The following is a 16,033-nucleotide window of genomic DNA, read 5'->3' on the forward strand; positions in this document are numbered from 1 at the left end:
ATTTGAATGAATGTTTATCTACCAGCCCATCTTCGTCTCCGACTTCTTTAGAGCAGGTCGTGTCAAGAACCGACTTCTACGGGGGGAGGTCGGTGTAGGGCGATGCTCAATCCTTTGGGTTGGGCCTTTCGTTTGGACCTGGGCCATAGCGTTGAGTCAGGTATGAACAAATATATTCAATTAATTAAATTTTTACAAAAAAATTATATACCTAAAATTATTTCATTTCTTCAAAAATCTTTTGAACATACAATGGTTGAATGAAAGGTTGATTATTGAGAATTAAATATAATATTTTTAAATTCATATTTTCAATAAAAAGATGTACTTAATTCTATCCATCCTAAATAATTATATATTCACTATTACTTATCCATCTAAATAATTCTAACATTTATAGAATATTATTTTTAGATACAAAAAATTTAAAATATATTTATTCTATTTCAAAAACCAATATTCATATTTAACTTAGAATTTCAAAAAATATGGCAAAAAATAAAATATCTATAAATATATTTTTGTGCTTTAGCTTTAGATTTTTCAAACAAATTTGGCAAGTTAATGGAATCAAATCATATTTCTATAACATATATAAAAATGTATATTACACCATGAATGGACAATTAAAGATCACCAATGAATAAAAATAAATAGAATATAATAAAAAATAATTTTGATAGTATAAATAATTAAATTAAACTATTATATATAATTTTTACTTTTTACCTTATTATAATTTAAGTTAACATTAATGGTAAACAATTAATTTTAAATAGTCTCAATTTGTAATTTACAACATAATTAAAGCATAATTTTTAATTTTTTATTTTGTGATTAATTAACATTTTTTATATTTTTTGGTTAAGTCTTCTGTATTTTATGATTGATAAATTTTCTTTACAAAACACAAATTTGTGACGAATTATTACAATCATAATTAATAATAAAATCAAGAAAAAATTATAAAAAAATCAAATAAAAGATAAAAAATAGAGTAAAAATTTATTTAAAACTAAAAATTTTTTAATTGTGCTAGAAATTCTAAAAATTTGTATCTTATTATATAATCATTTTTGTTACTCATTTAAACTTTATTATCCCTTTGTATCCAAAAAAGTATATAACGTCACGCTTATTTCAAAAAAGATAAAACTCTTCAAATACACAGTATAATGTATAATTTAAGAACAATATAAGATAAAAAAATATCTAGAATTTTATAATAATATTTAAAAATTTTTAATGACGATAATACAAAGAGTTAAATCTACCAAATGAATTATAGATCTCAATTCGATAGTTACCCTTTGCACATACATTTTATTTAAATTTGAATTTTATAATTTAATTTGTATCTTCTTTTTTTCTCCTAATATAAATAATTTTTAACAAAAATTAGGAAAAAAAATCCATTACACCAAAAAAATATTCTATCAAAGAATTATTATAAGGAGATTTATAATTAGAAAAGAAAATAATAAAAGCATTAATAATAATAAAGAAAAAAATGAAGCTCGTATTAAAGAATGTTAGAAAAGAAATAATAAAGTTATATTAATAATAATAATGTTGAGAAATGATGTTGCTGCTTTAGGCTTCTAACCTCCGCCTTTGGCCATCGTTTTTTTTTACTTTTTTATTTAAATTATCAAGTCATAAAAAAATAAAGAATAATTCAAGAAAACGAAAACAGCAAGATCAACAGTAACTATAAAAATCAAAATACATAGGAAAAAATAAACTATTATATGATAAAATTAACATGGGTATATTTCATCATTAAATAAACAAAATTAACGCAAAATAAAATTACACGTAAAGAGAGAAAAAAAAGAAAAAAGAGTTAAAATATCCAAAGTGATAAAAAAGATTATTTTTACAATTTTATTCTGTCATGTTTATATATATAAAAGACTATAAAACAATGAACTTCTAACTAAATTAAATTGTATTTATTATTATTAGAAAGGGTAAGAGAGAGCAGTAGAAAAAAAGTTTGTGTGTATTCAAGTTGTATAGAATGATACAATATAGAAGGGTATTTATAGGTACTAAGAGAATTGAAATAATAAAGACCTAAGGCTACGTTTGTTTTTAGAGACAGGACAGAACATGACACTAAAACGGAGACAATAGGACGGAGACACTAAAAATTATCTTTTGTGTATTGTGTTTGGATACGATGGACAAGACACTAATGTAATGTCTAGTATTATGTTTGGATACACATGGACAAGACTAAAATATTATATGAAATGACTAAAATATCCATGTGATTCCAAATTTTCTACATCAATACAAATTAATTTAATAAAAAATGAGAGTACATAGGAGTACAGACGGAACTTGAAAAAAATATTTGAAGAGGCAAAAAATTTTAATAAAAAAATATATTAGTATTTTTATTAAAATAAAATTTATAAATATAATTATTTTATTTTAAAATTTATTATTAATATGTAGGAATACATATGGTTAAGATTAACAAAAAAAATAAATTTGAGTTTGATTAATAAAAAATTTTGTTTAAGTTAATAAGCCAAATTAATTTTAAATAAAAAATTAATTTTAAAAAAAATCCATTTTTACATGAAAAAATAATTAGTTTTTGCATATAAAAATATATTTTTATTTAAAAAAAAAACTAATTTTTTTTTATCTAAAAACGGATTTTTCTTTATAAAAAACTGATTTTTCTTTAAATTATATAAAATCAATTATAATTTATAAATTATTTTTTAGCATTTTAAAGGATTAATTTTACTTTTGCTAATATTTATCTTTCAAAAATTTTAAGATTAATTATTTTTGTTATTATTTTTATTACAAATCAAATAATATAATATAAAGTTAAAATGGTATTGAAGTAAAACGATAAAAAGAAAAGAATTATCTACCCCCAATAAAAAATTCTACAGAAAGGAGAGAGTACCTGGAAAAGAAAGAGATAGAGGAAGAACATGAAGAAAAAAGTATCTCTGAACAACGCAATAGGAAAAATAAGAAGGGGTAATAGTGGAAAAAAAGGAAAACAAAATTTATAAAATTGTCCGTGTTCACTCTTCCAAATCCCGTGTCCATCATTGTCCTTCATGAAAGAGTGAACACAAAAGTATAAAAAACTGTCTCGGAGACAATATGTCCACTGTCCATGTCTCTGCTTCCAAACACTTTTTAAACAAGTGTTGTCCATGTCTCCGTGTCCTGCCCCCGAAAACAAACGCTACCTAATATCTTATAATAAATATTCAGATATGTTAATTGATCTAATTGATTCTAATTATATTCTAACATCCCTCAAACTCAAGTGACAACTTGAGTTTAAAACTTATTTGAAACAACTAAATAAAAAAATGCATAAACTGATAGAACGTATGCAAATGGAACTGCATGAAGAAAGCGCAGACAGAACTATCGGAAGGAAGCGCAGACGGAACTGAGAGAAGGAAGCGCAGACGGAACTTCCACAAGGAAACGCAGACGGATCTGCCACAAGGAAACGCAGACGGAACTTCCACAAGGAAATACAGATGGAATTGCTGGAAAGAAGCGCAGACGAAACTGGTGGAAGAGAATGCAGACAGAACTGCCACAAGAGTGGCTAACTACCGAAGAACTGCTGAAAAGATGGAGAACTGCCGCGAAACTGCTGAAAAGTGACAAAATGCGAAGAGATGACAAACTATCAGAAGGTGACGAAAAATATATGGTTTCTCCATGAGAATAAATAAGTAGTGGATGAGCTAATCGGTGAGGTAAGAAAAGCATCAAAGCATTGACAAAAGAGAAAAAAAATGGCACAGAAGAAAAGTATGAAAAGTACGGTGATTTCACCAGAAGAAAATCAATTTATCCTCCTCAAGGAGGATACCATGGCTCTGATACCATATTAGAAAGGGGAGAGAGCAATAAAAAAAATGTTTGTGAATATTCAAGTTGTGTAGAATGATACAATATAGAAGGGTATTTATAGGTGATAAGAGAATTGAAATAATAAAGACGTAATATCTTATAATAAATATTCAGATATGTTGAATAATGCTAATTGATCTTAATTATACTCAAACAATTATATTTAATTAATTGATATACATAATATACATAATATTATTAAATTGTGTGATACTTAAATATCTAATCAAATCAATTAGTTGATATAATTAATTTATCGTAATGAATTGTATTTAATAAATTAAAAAAAAATAAATCAAGAAACACTCTCAGAAAATATGTTACGTCAACTTTATCATTAAGTACAAAAATTCGATTTTTATACAACAGAATAGATAGATATGTAGCTAGGACTTAAGAGCTTAACCTCAATTGCTTTGTTGGAGCTGAGTCACGTGATAGCTGCAACATTTAATGTTCAGTTTTCTATCATTATTACTTCATTTGGCTCATTATTTTTATCCTTATGCGATGAGTTCTTGTCAAGTCCCGCTCCCCCTATTCTTCTAGAAGTCAATATATATAAATATATATCGTTCTTGATTCTCGACTTGATTTTTCATGCCTTCATCAGACAGAGAGGTACCTACATTAGATATGGCTCCAAAGAAAAAAGGTGAATCAATTGGTTCATTTTGTATATAAGAATTCAATTTCCATGTGAAAGTATAGATGTTAATCTTTGCTTATATATATCATGTGATTTGGCAGGTGAAGTTATCGTAATCATGGGTGTCAGCGGTGCCGGAAAAACGTAAGTCCATCCATCCAATAACCAAAGCCTCTATTGTCTCCTATTAAAAAAAAATTGATTTCAGAATTAAGATAAAGTAAGGATAAGTGTACTTAGTTTGTATTGTATCTTAAATTAACCCACACATATATCGTCATTGAATTTTTGGTTGCCCCATCCACTCCAACCAAAACTTGGCCGGGAGTTACTCAAAATTGTTTACGAGTACGATACATAGTCAGTTACACAAAATTGGACATTTTGTGTTATTATAGAATGAAACGTTGGCTTAGATATGAAAATGAAAGGCTTAGAAACAACATTAAGGATACGAATGGTACTAGAAGTCTCTGGTACGGGTTGTGAGATAGATCGGAGACTTGCGACTCAGAGCGGTCGCCGAATTATCTGAAAGGCACTCTGATGTTTAAGTCATAATGGATTTAAGAGGTATAAAGTGTGAACTAAATGACGTACGTTAGGGGGCCTCGGGCTCCCTTTTATATAGCTAGTGGAAATTATCTCATCTTATCTTATTTAACTAAGATAAGAGAGGCATTTGAATTCAAATATTGGTTAAAAGATGTGGAGACCAGTTCGGACCTTCTAGAGAAAGGAGGTGGGGCCAACCCCGGATATCCGAGTCGGAGGCCGTTCTGGTGCGGGACCCGAGAGTCGGGGGTAACATGAATGAAGAGCATGAAACTAATTAGAAGTGATTGACATGCAGTGGAACGTAGCTTGATCCACATATGATGATTTCATAAACTCTTTGTTCTTTAGCTACTAGCAAGGGTCTAATTGTAAAATATTCAAGTAATATGTTTTAGATTCAAATTTTCCTTTGTGTTGATGTACTCAAACATTAGCCATTTGTCCTAAATTCTAAACCATAAACCCGCAACCACAGCTATCAAAATACAGTGGTTGAGTATAAATGGCTCTACATTTCTTAACCGAGTGTCAAGTTCGATCCTCACCTGCCGGTAAAAAAAAACAAAATAAAATAAAAGAACACCTGATATCTCTATAGAAAAGAAGGGATACAAGAAGTCCACTATAATAATTCTAGAATATGGCTCTGCTAATTGCTAGTCTGCTGAACAATTTCTCTGGATTAACGCCTTGATAATGATATGTTGGATAGTTCTATCTTTATTCTAGTTAAATTTTTGAGCTGATGAATGAAACTGATTGGTTAACTATTTTCTTTTCAAAAACTTATCAATCAATTGAAAATCTACTCAACAGCACAGTAGGACAGATGCTGGGAAAAGAGATGAAATATAAGTATCTTGATGCTGATGATTTTCATTCTGAATCAAACAAAGGTGGGTATATGAGCATACATGCACAATTGTACAAATGCAATGCATCTTTGGGTGATATTATCCTGAAATAAAGAACTTGTTTCTATCTGTCTTGTTTCTTTTGTTATTTGTTTATGTTGTTCTTTTACTTTTTTAGGTTTTGTTATTTTAATAACTCAAAAGTTGTCTAACAATTTTTATGGAGTATAATAAAAATGTAGGATACATACATTCTCTCTTTGCTAAAGTTTCCTTGTGAAACATAGCAGAGCTTTCACTGCATTGATAGTAACAAAAATTTCATTTAGAAGTTACAAAGTTCTTTTACTCTCAAAAATTCCTCCTTGAAAAGTCAAACCTTTTTAGGGTGTGTTTGGGAAACTCGTTGGAAGGGAAGAAGTACGTTTAGACTTCTTGAAAGCTTCAACTTTTGGTTTGGCAAAATTTTTTTCCATGAACGCAGAAGTGATTCTGCTGCCAAAACCAACGTTTACAAGAAGCAACTATTTTTAGCTTCTGCGTTTTCCTAACGAGCTTTTTAGCCATGATACTAACCATTTATTTATCTTTTACCAACTTTATCCTTCATGTATGTTATTATATTATTTATAAAATTCTTGTTATTTCTATTTATATGAGCTATATTTTTTTATTATTTATTTTTTTTTTATTTTTTTCAACTGTTTGTTTGATATTATACACTTTTATAATTGTGATTTTTGTGTATTATGTTTGTTATTATTTTTTTATAATATGATTATTGATTCTGTTAGGTAAAGTAAATTAAACAAAAAATTAACTGTAAATAATAATAATAAAAAAAATTATAGCATACTAAAAAAAGAGTACTAAAAATACTAAATATACTATATAAAAAGATCATCAAGAATTTTTAAATTTGTTTCAATTACTATAAAGTAAATATTTAATTTTTTTATTATTTTTAGTACTCTCTTTTATAATTGTAATTCTCATTTACTATGTTTTAGTGTAATTTTTTATAATATAGATTATGATTCTATTAAAAAAAATTAAATAAAAATTAATCATAGATAATAATAAAATCATAAACGTTGGATTCTAAATTAATATTAAGAATAAGATTATTGAGAGTATTAGAATAAAAATACGATGTAAAAAAATACTAAAATAACATTCTTAGTTAATATTTAAAAAAATGTAACATATTTGATTAAATATTCTTTTATATATTTATAAAATTTATATTGTTTTATTTTTATTTAAAAATATATTTTATCTATTTTTATATGTTATTTTTATTTTAGTAAGTAAATATTAATTTTATTATAAAATTAACTAATAAGATTTATTTAAATATCTAAATTAAAATTATAGAATAATATAAAAAAATTATTTAAGTTGAGGTTATTTTAGTAATTTTTTATCTAAAAGTGATTTTGAATGGTATAAGCCAAACAACATTTATTTTACTATAATCAATTTTGATACAAAAATTACCAAACATAAATCACTTTAACACAAACTTACTTTTTATCAAAATCAAGTTTGCAAAATCAATTTTATACAAACTCCCGTTTACAAACTGTAATCCAAACACACACTTAGAAGTTCAATTCCTTTTAAGCTAAAATTACAAATTATTTACATAGTTACCAACTATATAGACAGCTTTTAGCAATGTTGAAATAACATTTCTATTAATTTTTCTCTCCCCTATTTTATTTTTTCTAAATATTGCAGAAAAGATGGGCAAGGGAATCCCACTCACTGATGAAGACAGGATGCCATGGCTTGAATCACTAAGAGATGCCACAAAAGAACACATAGTTAACGGAAATGGTGTGATTCTTGGGTGTTCTGCATTGAAGAAGCAATATAGAGAAACATTAAGATCAAGTGACCCTGATTACAAATTGGGAAGTTATGAAACAAGTGCTGTTAGCTTTGTACTGTTGGAAGCTCCTGCTGAGGTGCTAAGTGTTCGATTAAATAAAAGAGCTGCAGAAGGGACACATTACATGCCGGAATCTCTTTTGCAATCTCAGTTGGATTTGCTTAAGATTGATGAATCTGAGGGAATACTTAGGGTTGATGCCACTTTAAGTCCTCAATCCATTGTCAAAACCATTATTATAAGCATTTTCCAATTTCAGGACTCTTTTCATTCATCACAATGTTGAAACTAGAAGTTATCTATAATAATAAATAATACTAATGATTAAATCAGGTTTCATCATTAAGTATTATTCAAACAAAAGAAGGATATGAATTATCTTAGGATTGTTTCATTTGAATTGGCTAGTGAATCATATAATGAAGCCTAATTTTTCCGGATGGTTAACATATTTTAAAATATGATGCAATCATTTCCTATCATCATTCATAAATTAATGCAACTCCCAGAACAACAAGAGTTAAATCAATAAGAGAGAATTTGCTACATGAACAAATAACTAAACTATAAAAAACAAAATCCTCTACATTAATAATGCATATAAAATAAATATCAATTTATGTTAGAACTGACAAGATACTCCACCATTCGGACACAAATTCTTAATCTTAATTTAATTTAGAATAGAGCAAATACTCCTACTATCTGATAAAAATTCTTGTTGCATATTTTAAAAACATGCTGCTCCACTATAAAATCAAGTGGAAAGTAATATAATTATTTAAATTATGTTCAATTCTATGTTAAGATTAAGAAAACATAAGCTACATATTTTTAATGCAGAAGTCGTAACAATTGTCCGGATAACAATAAAAACTTTGTATTTAACTCGGCAAAGTTGTCCTTAATGTAACTGAAACCATATATTTTCACTACAAAAAGTACCAACTCATCAGTGTGAAACTGTAATACTAAAAATTTACAGATGAAAAAATATGGACCAACCAATGACTTTCCAAATTGAGCAATGAATAATGAACAAATAAACCACAACTTGACATGGAATTGCATGTTAGTCTCTTAGCTGGACTAACCCTCTCTTTTGGAGGTGAGGAGTGAAAAACGTACTTTTTTCCCATTCTGGTCTGCTAAGCAGAGCATCAAGCATCATTTCTTTGCCTTGGAGAATCTAAGGCATCGGTACTTTTCGCCGCTCACTGTAATTTCAAGAGCTCCATCTTGGTTATCTTGATTTGAGGCAGTTCCCATTAAGACACTTTTTTCTTTCTCAAGGTTGTCTCTTTCCATCTTCAGCCTTGCCTCTTGACGCGCAATCTCTGCCTGAAACAAAAAAGTAACGGTGTAAATTTTTTGTAAACCAGCAGTATCATAAAAGAAAATATTGTTATAATGCCAAAAAGTTTCTTCAGTCAATTTCCATCTTTTTATCCCCATCAAAATGCTGGTAACTCACAAAATGCCCCAGATCATTACAGAACAATGAAAAGTGGTACCTTTGAATGTGTAAAACATGATATCAAAAAAAAATATTAGATAAGGGTTCTCCTAACTGTATGTGTCTCAAAAGTATAATGTCCTAGTCTAAGGAGAACTAATTTTGCAGAAAGTTGCAGCAGCTAAGCATCTTATAAATCAACCATGAAGCCACTGTTTCAGTGATACTTGCCAACTTTAACTGATTAGTCAAATAATTTGCTCTGATAGTGCCTAGTACCTAAAAGCCACATTACTTTGTCTCTATGGTTTCAGGAAAGTTCATTAAAATTTCACTTATATCAAATCTTCAATACCATCAACTTTAAATTAAACTGCCACATCTCACTTTGTCAAGCGTTCATCTAGACATCAGAATTGGAATTCATACAATCATTTCTTGGTCAATGGTCATGCGTGACTACAGGATAAAGGGATACTTACTGATATCCAAATTCAAAGCATTCATCTAAACAAAAATCAGGTTATCCATCAAATGATTGGATAATCATCAAAAGTCAATTGACACTAGCATTGCTAGATTGCTACTGCTTTCTCCTTTCTCTAATTTCTTTAACATTTTAAATATATCCATATGATCATACAAGGATATATGATTAATCATGAGATTGATTTGTAGCAAAACCCACTACAAACATTATAAATTTTAGAGAAATGGATACCTCACGACGAGAAAGTTCAGCCTTCCATGCAGCTTCACGCTCCGCTACTTCACGCTCACGCTCTTCAATATAACTTTGCATCTCTCTCTCCTTCATGATCCTATCTTGAATATCAGCATCTAATGCTTCTTTCAACTCTTGAACAAACTTATCTACCACAGCCTTTATACGAAGAGACATCCTTGGCTCTAAGTTCTTGTGTTAAAATTCCAAACCTTGAAACACACCAAAAAAGTCTCATATATTCTAGTACTCAGTTTGAGAATGGAATACCCTATAGAACTACAATCAACTTTGGATTTATGCTTGACAAGCACATAAAAATCTGTTTGGGAAGAATTTTCATTCTTTTAAACTTCATACTGATGCATCAATTAAAAACATAACTATCCAAAAGCATTTATTTATTACATTTAGTTTTGAGTGAGCAGCAGCAATATTATATGTTTTTAAAATTTGCTATTCTCAAAGTTACTTGTTTTTTTGAAAACTAAGGCAACTTCTCAATCTGGGAATATTACTGCATGAAACTGGCAACTGCCCTAATCATCCTTGTCAGTATCCCTAATCCCTGACCCAAGAAGGCCCCTTATAAGTTATATTTTATCAAGTACATAACAGAGTAAAGTTTCCTTTGAGGTGATATGGGTGAATTGATACATATAAATGTTCCAAACCAAGAAAATGAATCAAAATGTTGAGGCTCCTAATCAGAAGATAAGTTTCTTGGTATCTATGTCATCTGCACCGATATTCAAATCAATTAATACCAATATTATTATTATTGTTGTTGTTGCTATTATTATTATTATTATTATTCAGCTCAAAGTGGTAATAAATTGGTGAATCAAATCAAATCAAGTGATCATATAAAAAAGAAGCAGAATGGAAGCATTTAATCAAATATGATGACACATTATGGAGCAGACTCTAACCGTTAACCCATAATTAATTAATTAGTTTCAACTCACACACACAAATCATCATCTTCACTTCATCAAGTCTAGGTTCAGCTCTACCATTTCATTGCAAAGATCAGCACAATTCTGGTAATCCAAAACCCTAAAACTAAGTTCAACAACAGCTTCTTTACTTATCCCTTTTAATACCAAAAAAAAAAAAAACAAAAGGTACGGGAAGAGAGAGACGGAGAGTACAGACCAAAGGAACCGCCACCTCCGGTTACCGCAGCCGCGCTTGTCGTTCACGGAGCCACAGCCGATTTCTTCACCTGGGCACGCGCCCTTTATCCCTTTATGCTTTGAGTTAATTAGTTAGAAGACATATGATAAGAAAATTTGCCCTCCTGAACATGTATCAATATATGAGAATAATGACAAGTCATATATTTTGATTTACATAGTTTTATTCAACACTAGCAGAATAATTTATTTAAGCGATTGAAATCATTGAACCAAATTAAAACAGCAGGGACTCAGGAACGAGGCCAAAGGACTTAGGAACGAGGACAAGGACAAACAAGGGTTAGGGACAAACAAAGACCAGAGGCGAGGATGAGGAACTTACCGTCGACGACGCTGAAGAAGCAAGCAGATATGTCATTCGGCGAAGACAAGAGGCAGGCCAACGGCTATTTTTGTGTGACAACTCAGCGACATTCGTGAGATGTAGAAGAGTGACGTTCTTGACGGTGAAAGAGTGTGAGCACGGAGAGGGAGATGCCAAGGAGAAGAGGACCGCGACGAAGGAGACGCCGGCGGTGCAACACCCTCTGGCTGACGGAGAGTAGTTTGGAGGTGGAGAAGGTGGGGGTTGCAGTCAAGGGGGAAGCTAGACAATATTTAGAAGGGCCAATATGTTTTTTTTTTTGTTTTTTTTTTTATTTATAAGTTTTATAAGTTGGGTCAAATCTAACAAAAAATTATGCTCAATCACAAAAGCGTGTTAACACGCGCATTACGTTTTCAAAGCGCTCTTTTACCATTATGAACAACTCTTCTTTTTTCTCGATGAAAACCACAACTGTCATTTTTTCTTCGCGTTTCTCCTCATCCCTCTCTTCTTTCTTCTTCTTCTCATTTTTATTTGTGTTTCTCCTCCTTTTTGTTCGCGTGTTTCATCTTTATCATTGTGTTTCTCCTCCTTCTTCTTTTGATTTTGCAACATTATGTATTTTTTCTTCTTTGTTTGATTTTTTCCTCCCAAAAAGAATTATGAGAATATAAAATAAGAAAATGAAGAAGAAGTATCAGAAGATGAGGAGGAGGAAAATGAAGAGTTCTTAATTATGCAGAACTTATCAGAATAAAAATACACCAAAATATCTTCGTTTTACACCCAAATTTGCTGCAAATACAGAAATGAGTTATACTACGTGTACACTAAAATCAACCACCAAAGTCAGCTACTAGTATAAAATACATACTGGAATACAAATATACATTGAAAATAAATTAAAGCACACATGTATTTATACACAAATACATTGGTTGCTGATTTTAGTGTACAAATAGCATTTTTGTACAGAAAAATATTTTCTCTAATGCTGCATTTTTCTTCTTCTTCTTCTTTCTTTCTTTTAGTTAAATGAATGTAAGTTCATCCTCTTCCAAGTAATTTTGCAGCATTATGTGTTTCTTCTTCTTCTTTGTTTGATTTTTTTTGTTTTTATTCTTGTTAAGAGAGTAAAACAAGAAGAAACTTGAGAAGGTAAAACAAAAAGGAAAAGATGAATAAGAAAAAAAGAAGAAGATGGTGATGATGATGGAAAAAAAAAAGAAGCAGCAGAAGATGAGGAGGAGGAAGAGGAAGAGTTTTGAATTATACAAAACTTATCAGAATAAAAATACACCTAAATATCTTCGTTTTACACCCAAATATCTTCGTATTATGCCTAAATTTGCTACAAATACAGAAAAATGTTTCCTCTAATGCTGCATTTTTTTCTTTTGAATTGAACCACACCTCAGCCACTTGATTGGATTCAAAAACAATAATCAATTTCATTTTGGTTCAATTGACAATCTGAACTTGAATTATTCATTATATTCAACAACGAGATAACTTATGATGGAGGAGAAAGAGAAAAAGAAAGGAAGAGAATAAAATTCAATGAAAAATAGAAGGAGGAAGAGGAGGAGGAAGAAGAGGTGGTGTTGATGACGACGATAACGAAAAAGAAGAAGAAGAAGAACGTGCGCGCGTTGATTGAAAAATCTGTTAAGGAGGAGCGTGAAACATACGTGCCATAAGAGGCGCGTTTTAGGAATAAGTGAATTTCAAGACTTGTAAGACTTGTATAGCAAAAAGACTTGTACGTGGAGATTAATTCTAATTTTAATTAAAAATAACAACTAAGACTTAGAATTTACCTTTTACAAAATAACTGAACATATATGTATAATAATTAAACACAAATATCTCAAAACTAATTTTAAGTATTATATAGGTCGTTCCATACGTGCTTTTAGAATATTCAAATACTATTCGATCCCTTTTTAAACATTTTCTACAAAATTATTAAAAAATATATTATGCTTCATGTAAATAATTTAAATCACAACCATAATTTATGCAATGAAAAAATTAATAATAATATTATTAGAGCTGAAATTAATTAAAATTTGCAACTTACATAGACAATTGAGCTCGATATTTTTTTCTTGATTCAAAGTTATCTATTATTGAATCTGTACTGAAAATAGCTGCAATTTCTTTCTCAATGTAAATGACTAAATTATCTGCAAGAAATTCGTCTGTCATTTTACTCTGAAGCCTTGTTTTAACAATTTTCATTGCCAAAAAAATTCTTTCTGTTGTTGCTGTAGATACTGGAAGAGTCAAGACATTGTGAATTAGTCTATCAACCAAATGATAAGTTATTGATTTTTCTGTTTCTTTCAATCTTTGACATAACTCAGAAAGTGTCCCAACATCTTTTAGATGATTCGGTATATCAAATGCATAATGTTGCAATTGAGCATTCAAAAGAATCCTTTCATGATTAGAAAAATTTGAAGGATAAAACTTTTTCAGCTAACTTGCATATATTTTGAATAGAGTAAAGTATCGTTTTTGTCGTCAACGTTTGGGGTAAGTTCCAAAGTTGTTCCTAACGTTTAAATCGTCTTATTTAAGTCCCTAACATTTCAAAATTGACTCAATGTTGTCCTGGCGTTAGGGATCTGTTAACAGAATTGATGGCGGGACAAAATTGAGACGATTTTAAAATGCTAGGGACTTAAATAGGACGAAAATGTTGGGGACAAAAACGATACATAGAATTAAATTTTAATTTTATCTTTCAATAATATCAATTTTTTACGGTACATAGTTATTTAATTATTTTTTAATCAGATCTAAGTAAATTACACTTAATCACATTTATTTCATTCTAAATAAATTTATTTTTTTATAATTTTACTCTTAAAGATTTTTACTCATCATGAAATGTTTGTAAAATTACTAGAATCACATTACTTTATTGTATATGTATCATTTTTTTCCGCAAGTTTATGTACTAGTCATTCTACAAACATTTCATGATGAGTAAACATCTTTAAGAGTAAAAATTATAAAAACATAAATTTATTTAGAATAAAAGTAATTTGATTAAGTGTAATTTACTTAGATGTGATTAAAAAATAATTGAATAACTATGTACCGTTAAAAATTGATATTATTAAAGGATAAAATTAAAATTTATTTCTATATATCGTTTTTGACCCCAACGTTTTCGTCCTATTTAAGTCCCTAACGTTTTAAAATCGTCTCAATTTTGTCCCGCCATCAATTCTGTTAACAGATCCCTAACGGCAGGACAACATTGAGTCAATTTTGAAACGTTAGGGACTTAAATAAGACGATTTAAATGTTAGGGACAAAAACGATACTTTACTCTTCTGAATATTAAACAACTTAAAATTGTCTTTAAAGTCCAAAGCAGTACTTAAAGTCAAAAGCTCCATGGTTTCCTCGTTGAATCTACTATTTAACTCTTGTATTTGAGAGTCAATTGCGGCCAAAAATACATTGGTTGACGAGATCGACCTCTTCCAACTGTGTATTGTGTACTCATATCAGGGATGTCAATTTCATGTTTCTCACAAAATTTCTTAACAATCTCAAGTAAATTGTACCAACCATTATCCCTCAATTTTTGAAGAAGTAGTTTTGATGTAAAAATAACATGCATTGTATTCAAAATAACTTGAAATTTTTGTTGCAATGCTTGGCACAAAATATTAGTAATCCCCATAATTTCCTTCATCAAATGTAACGAAAAAACAAATTCAAATGAGGATAGCACTTTGTTGACACCATAAGCCTCACCTCTTTGAGCAGAAGTTGTACCATCATCAATAATGTTATTAAAAACGATATGAGTAGCTGCAAACATTCTTATCAAACTACAAATAGAATGAAAGTGAGAACTCCATCTTGTATCTCCAGCTCTTCGTAAAGTGCCCATTTGATTTGCACATTGATCTGTTTCTAGCTCATCATTGGCAATCAATTTTGCATTTTCAATTTCTTGAGCTTCTTGTAATTGATCATGTCGTTTGCAAAATGCACCAACAATATTGACAATAGCATTCAATTGTGTGAAAAAACTCATGAATTTGAAGTACTTCCATTGAAGCAGCCACCAGTGCTAATTGCAATCTATGAGCAAAACAATGGACATAATATGCTTGTCAACAATCATTGAGAAATAAAGCTTGTAAACCATTCCATTCTCCTCTCATATTGCTAGCACCATCATATCCCTGACCTCGAATGTTTTCAATTTGAAGATTATAAATAGAAAGCACAGACACCAATTCTTTTTTCAAAGTCAAGGCACTAGTATCATTAACATGTACAAGATCAAAGAAGCGTTCACGAACAAAACCATCCACATCAACAAATCTCAAAACAATAGCCATTTGCTCTTTTTTAGATTCATCACGAGCTTCATTAATGAGGATACAAAATTTGGCATCTCCAATATCCTTTCTAATTGAGTTTCTCACCATTGTAG

General features: G+C 29.6%; 3 protein-coding genes across 5 annotated transcripts; 1 reads left to right on the forward strand and 2 right to left on the reverse strand.

Annotated features, from left to right (window-relative positions):
• Window positions 1-4,331: 4,331 nt before the first annotated feature.
• LOC112749777 (gluconokinase) lies at window positions 4,332-8,202 on the forward strand. Of its 2 annotated transcripts, none has more exons than XM_025798160.3 (4): window positions 4,332-4,570; window positions 4,666-4,708; window positions 5,939-6,018; window positions 7,720-8,202. In XM_025798160.3, the coding sequence occupies exons 1-4, from the start codon at window positions 4,516-4,518 to the stop codon at window positions 8,157-8,159; spliced, it is 618 nt and encodes a 205-aa protein (XP_025653945.1). In that variant the 5' UTR covers window positions 4,332-4,515; the 3' UTR covers window positions 8,160-8,202. The 2 variants fall into 2 exon arrangements, with proteins under 2 accessions (XP_025653945.1, XP_072074844.1); XM_072218743.1 differs by having other exon boundaries at window positions 4,337-4,570; window positions 5,944-6,018.
• Window positions 8,203-8,728: 526 nt separating this feature from the next.
• On the reverse strand, window positions 8,729-12,068 carry LOC112749778 (uncharacterized). 2 transcript variants are annotated; one of them, XM_025798161.3, is made up of 4 exons: window positions 11,578-12,068; window positions 11,212-11,356; window positions 10,051-10,265; window positions 8,729-9,214 (listed from the first exon to the last, which is right to left on the reverse strand). In XM_025798161.3, the coding sequence occupies exons 3-4, from the start codon at window positions 10,228-10,230 to the stop codon at window positions 9,041-9,043; spliced, it is 354 nt and encodes a 117-aa protein (XP_025653946.1). In that variant the 5' UTR covers window positions 10,231-10,265; window positions 11,212-11,356; window positions 11,578-12,068; the 3' UTR covers window positions 8,729-9,040. The 2 variants fall into 2 exon arrangements, with proteins under 2 accessions (XP_025653946.1, XP_025653948.1); XM_025798163.3 differs by lacking the exon at window positions 11,212-11,356 and having other exon boundaries at window positions 11,578-11,868.
• A 2,933-nt stretch (window positions 12,069-15,001) lies between these two features.
• Window positions 15,002-15,628, reverse strand: LOC114925330 (uncharacterized). The gene has a single exon (XM_029292905.1). The coding sequence runs from the start codon at window positions 15,626-15,628 to the stop codon at window positions 15,002-15,004; it is 627 nt and encodes a 208-aa protein (XP_029148738.1).
• Window positions 15,629-16,033: the final 405 nt, after the last annotated feature.

Source organism: Arachis hypogaea, chromosome 15 (genome assembly GCF_003086295.3).
Source record: "Arachis hypogaea cultivar Tifrunner chromosome 15, arahy.Tifrunner.gnm2.J5K5, whole genome shotgun sequence".
NCBI lineage: Eukaryota > Viridiplantae > Streptophyta > Magnoliopsida > Fabales > Fabaceae > Arachis > Arachis hypogaea.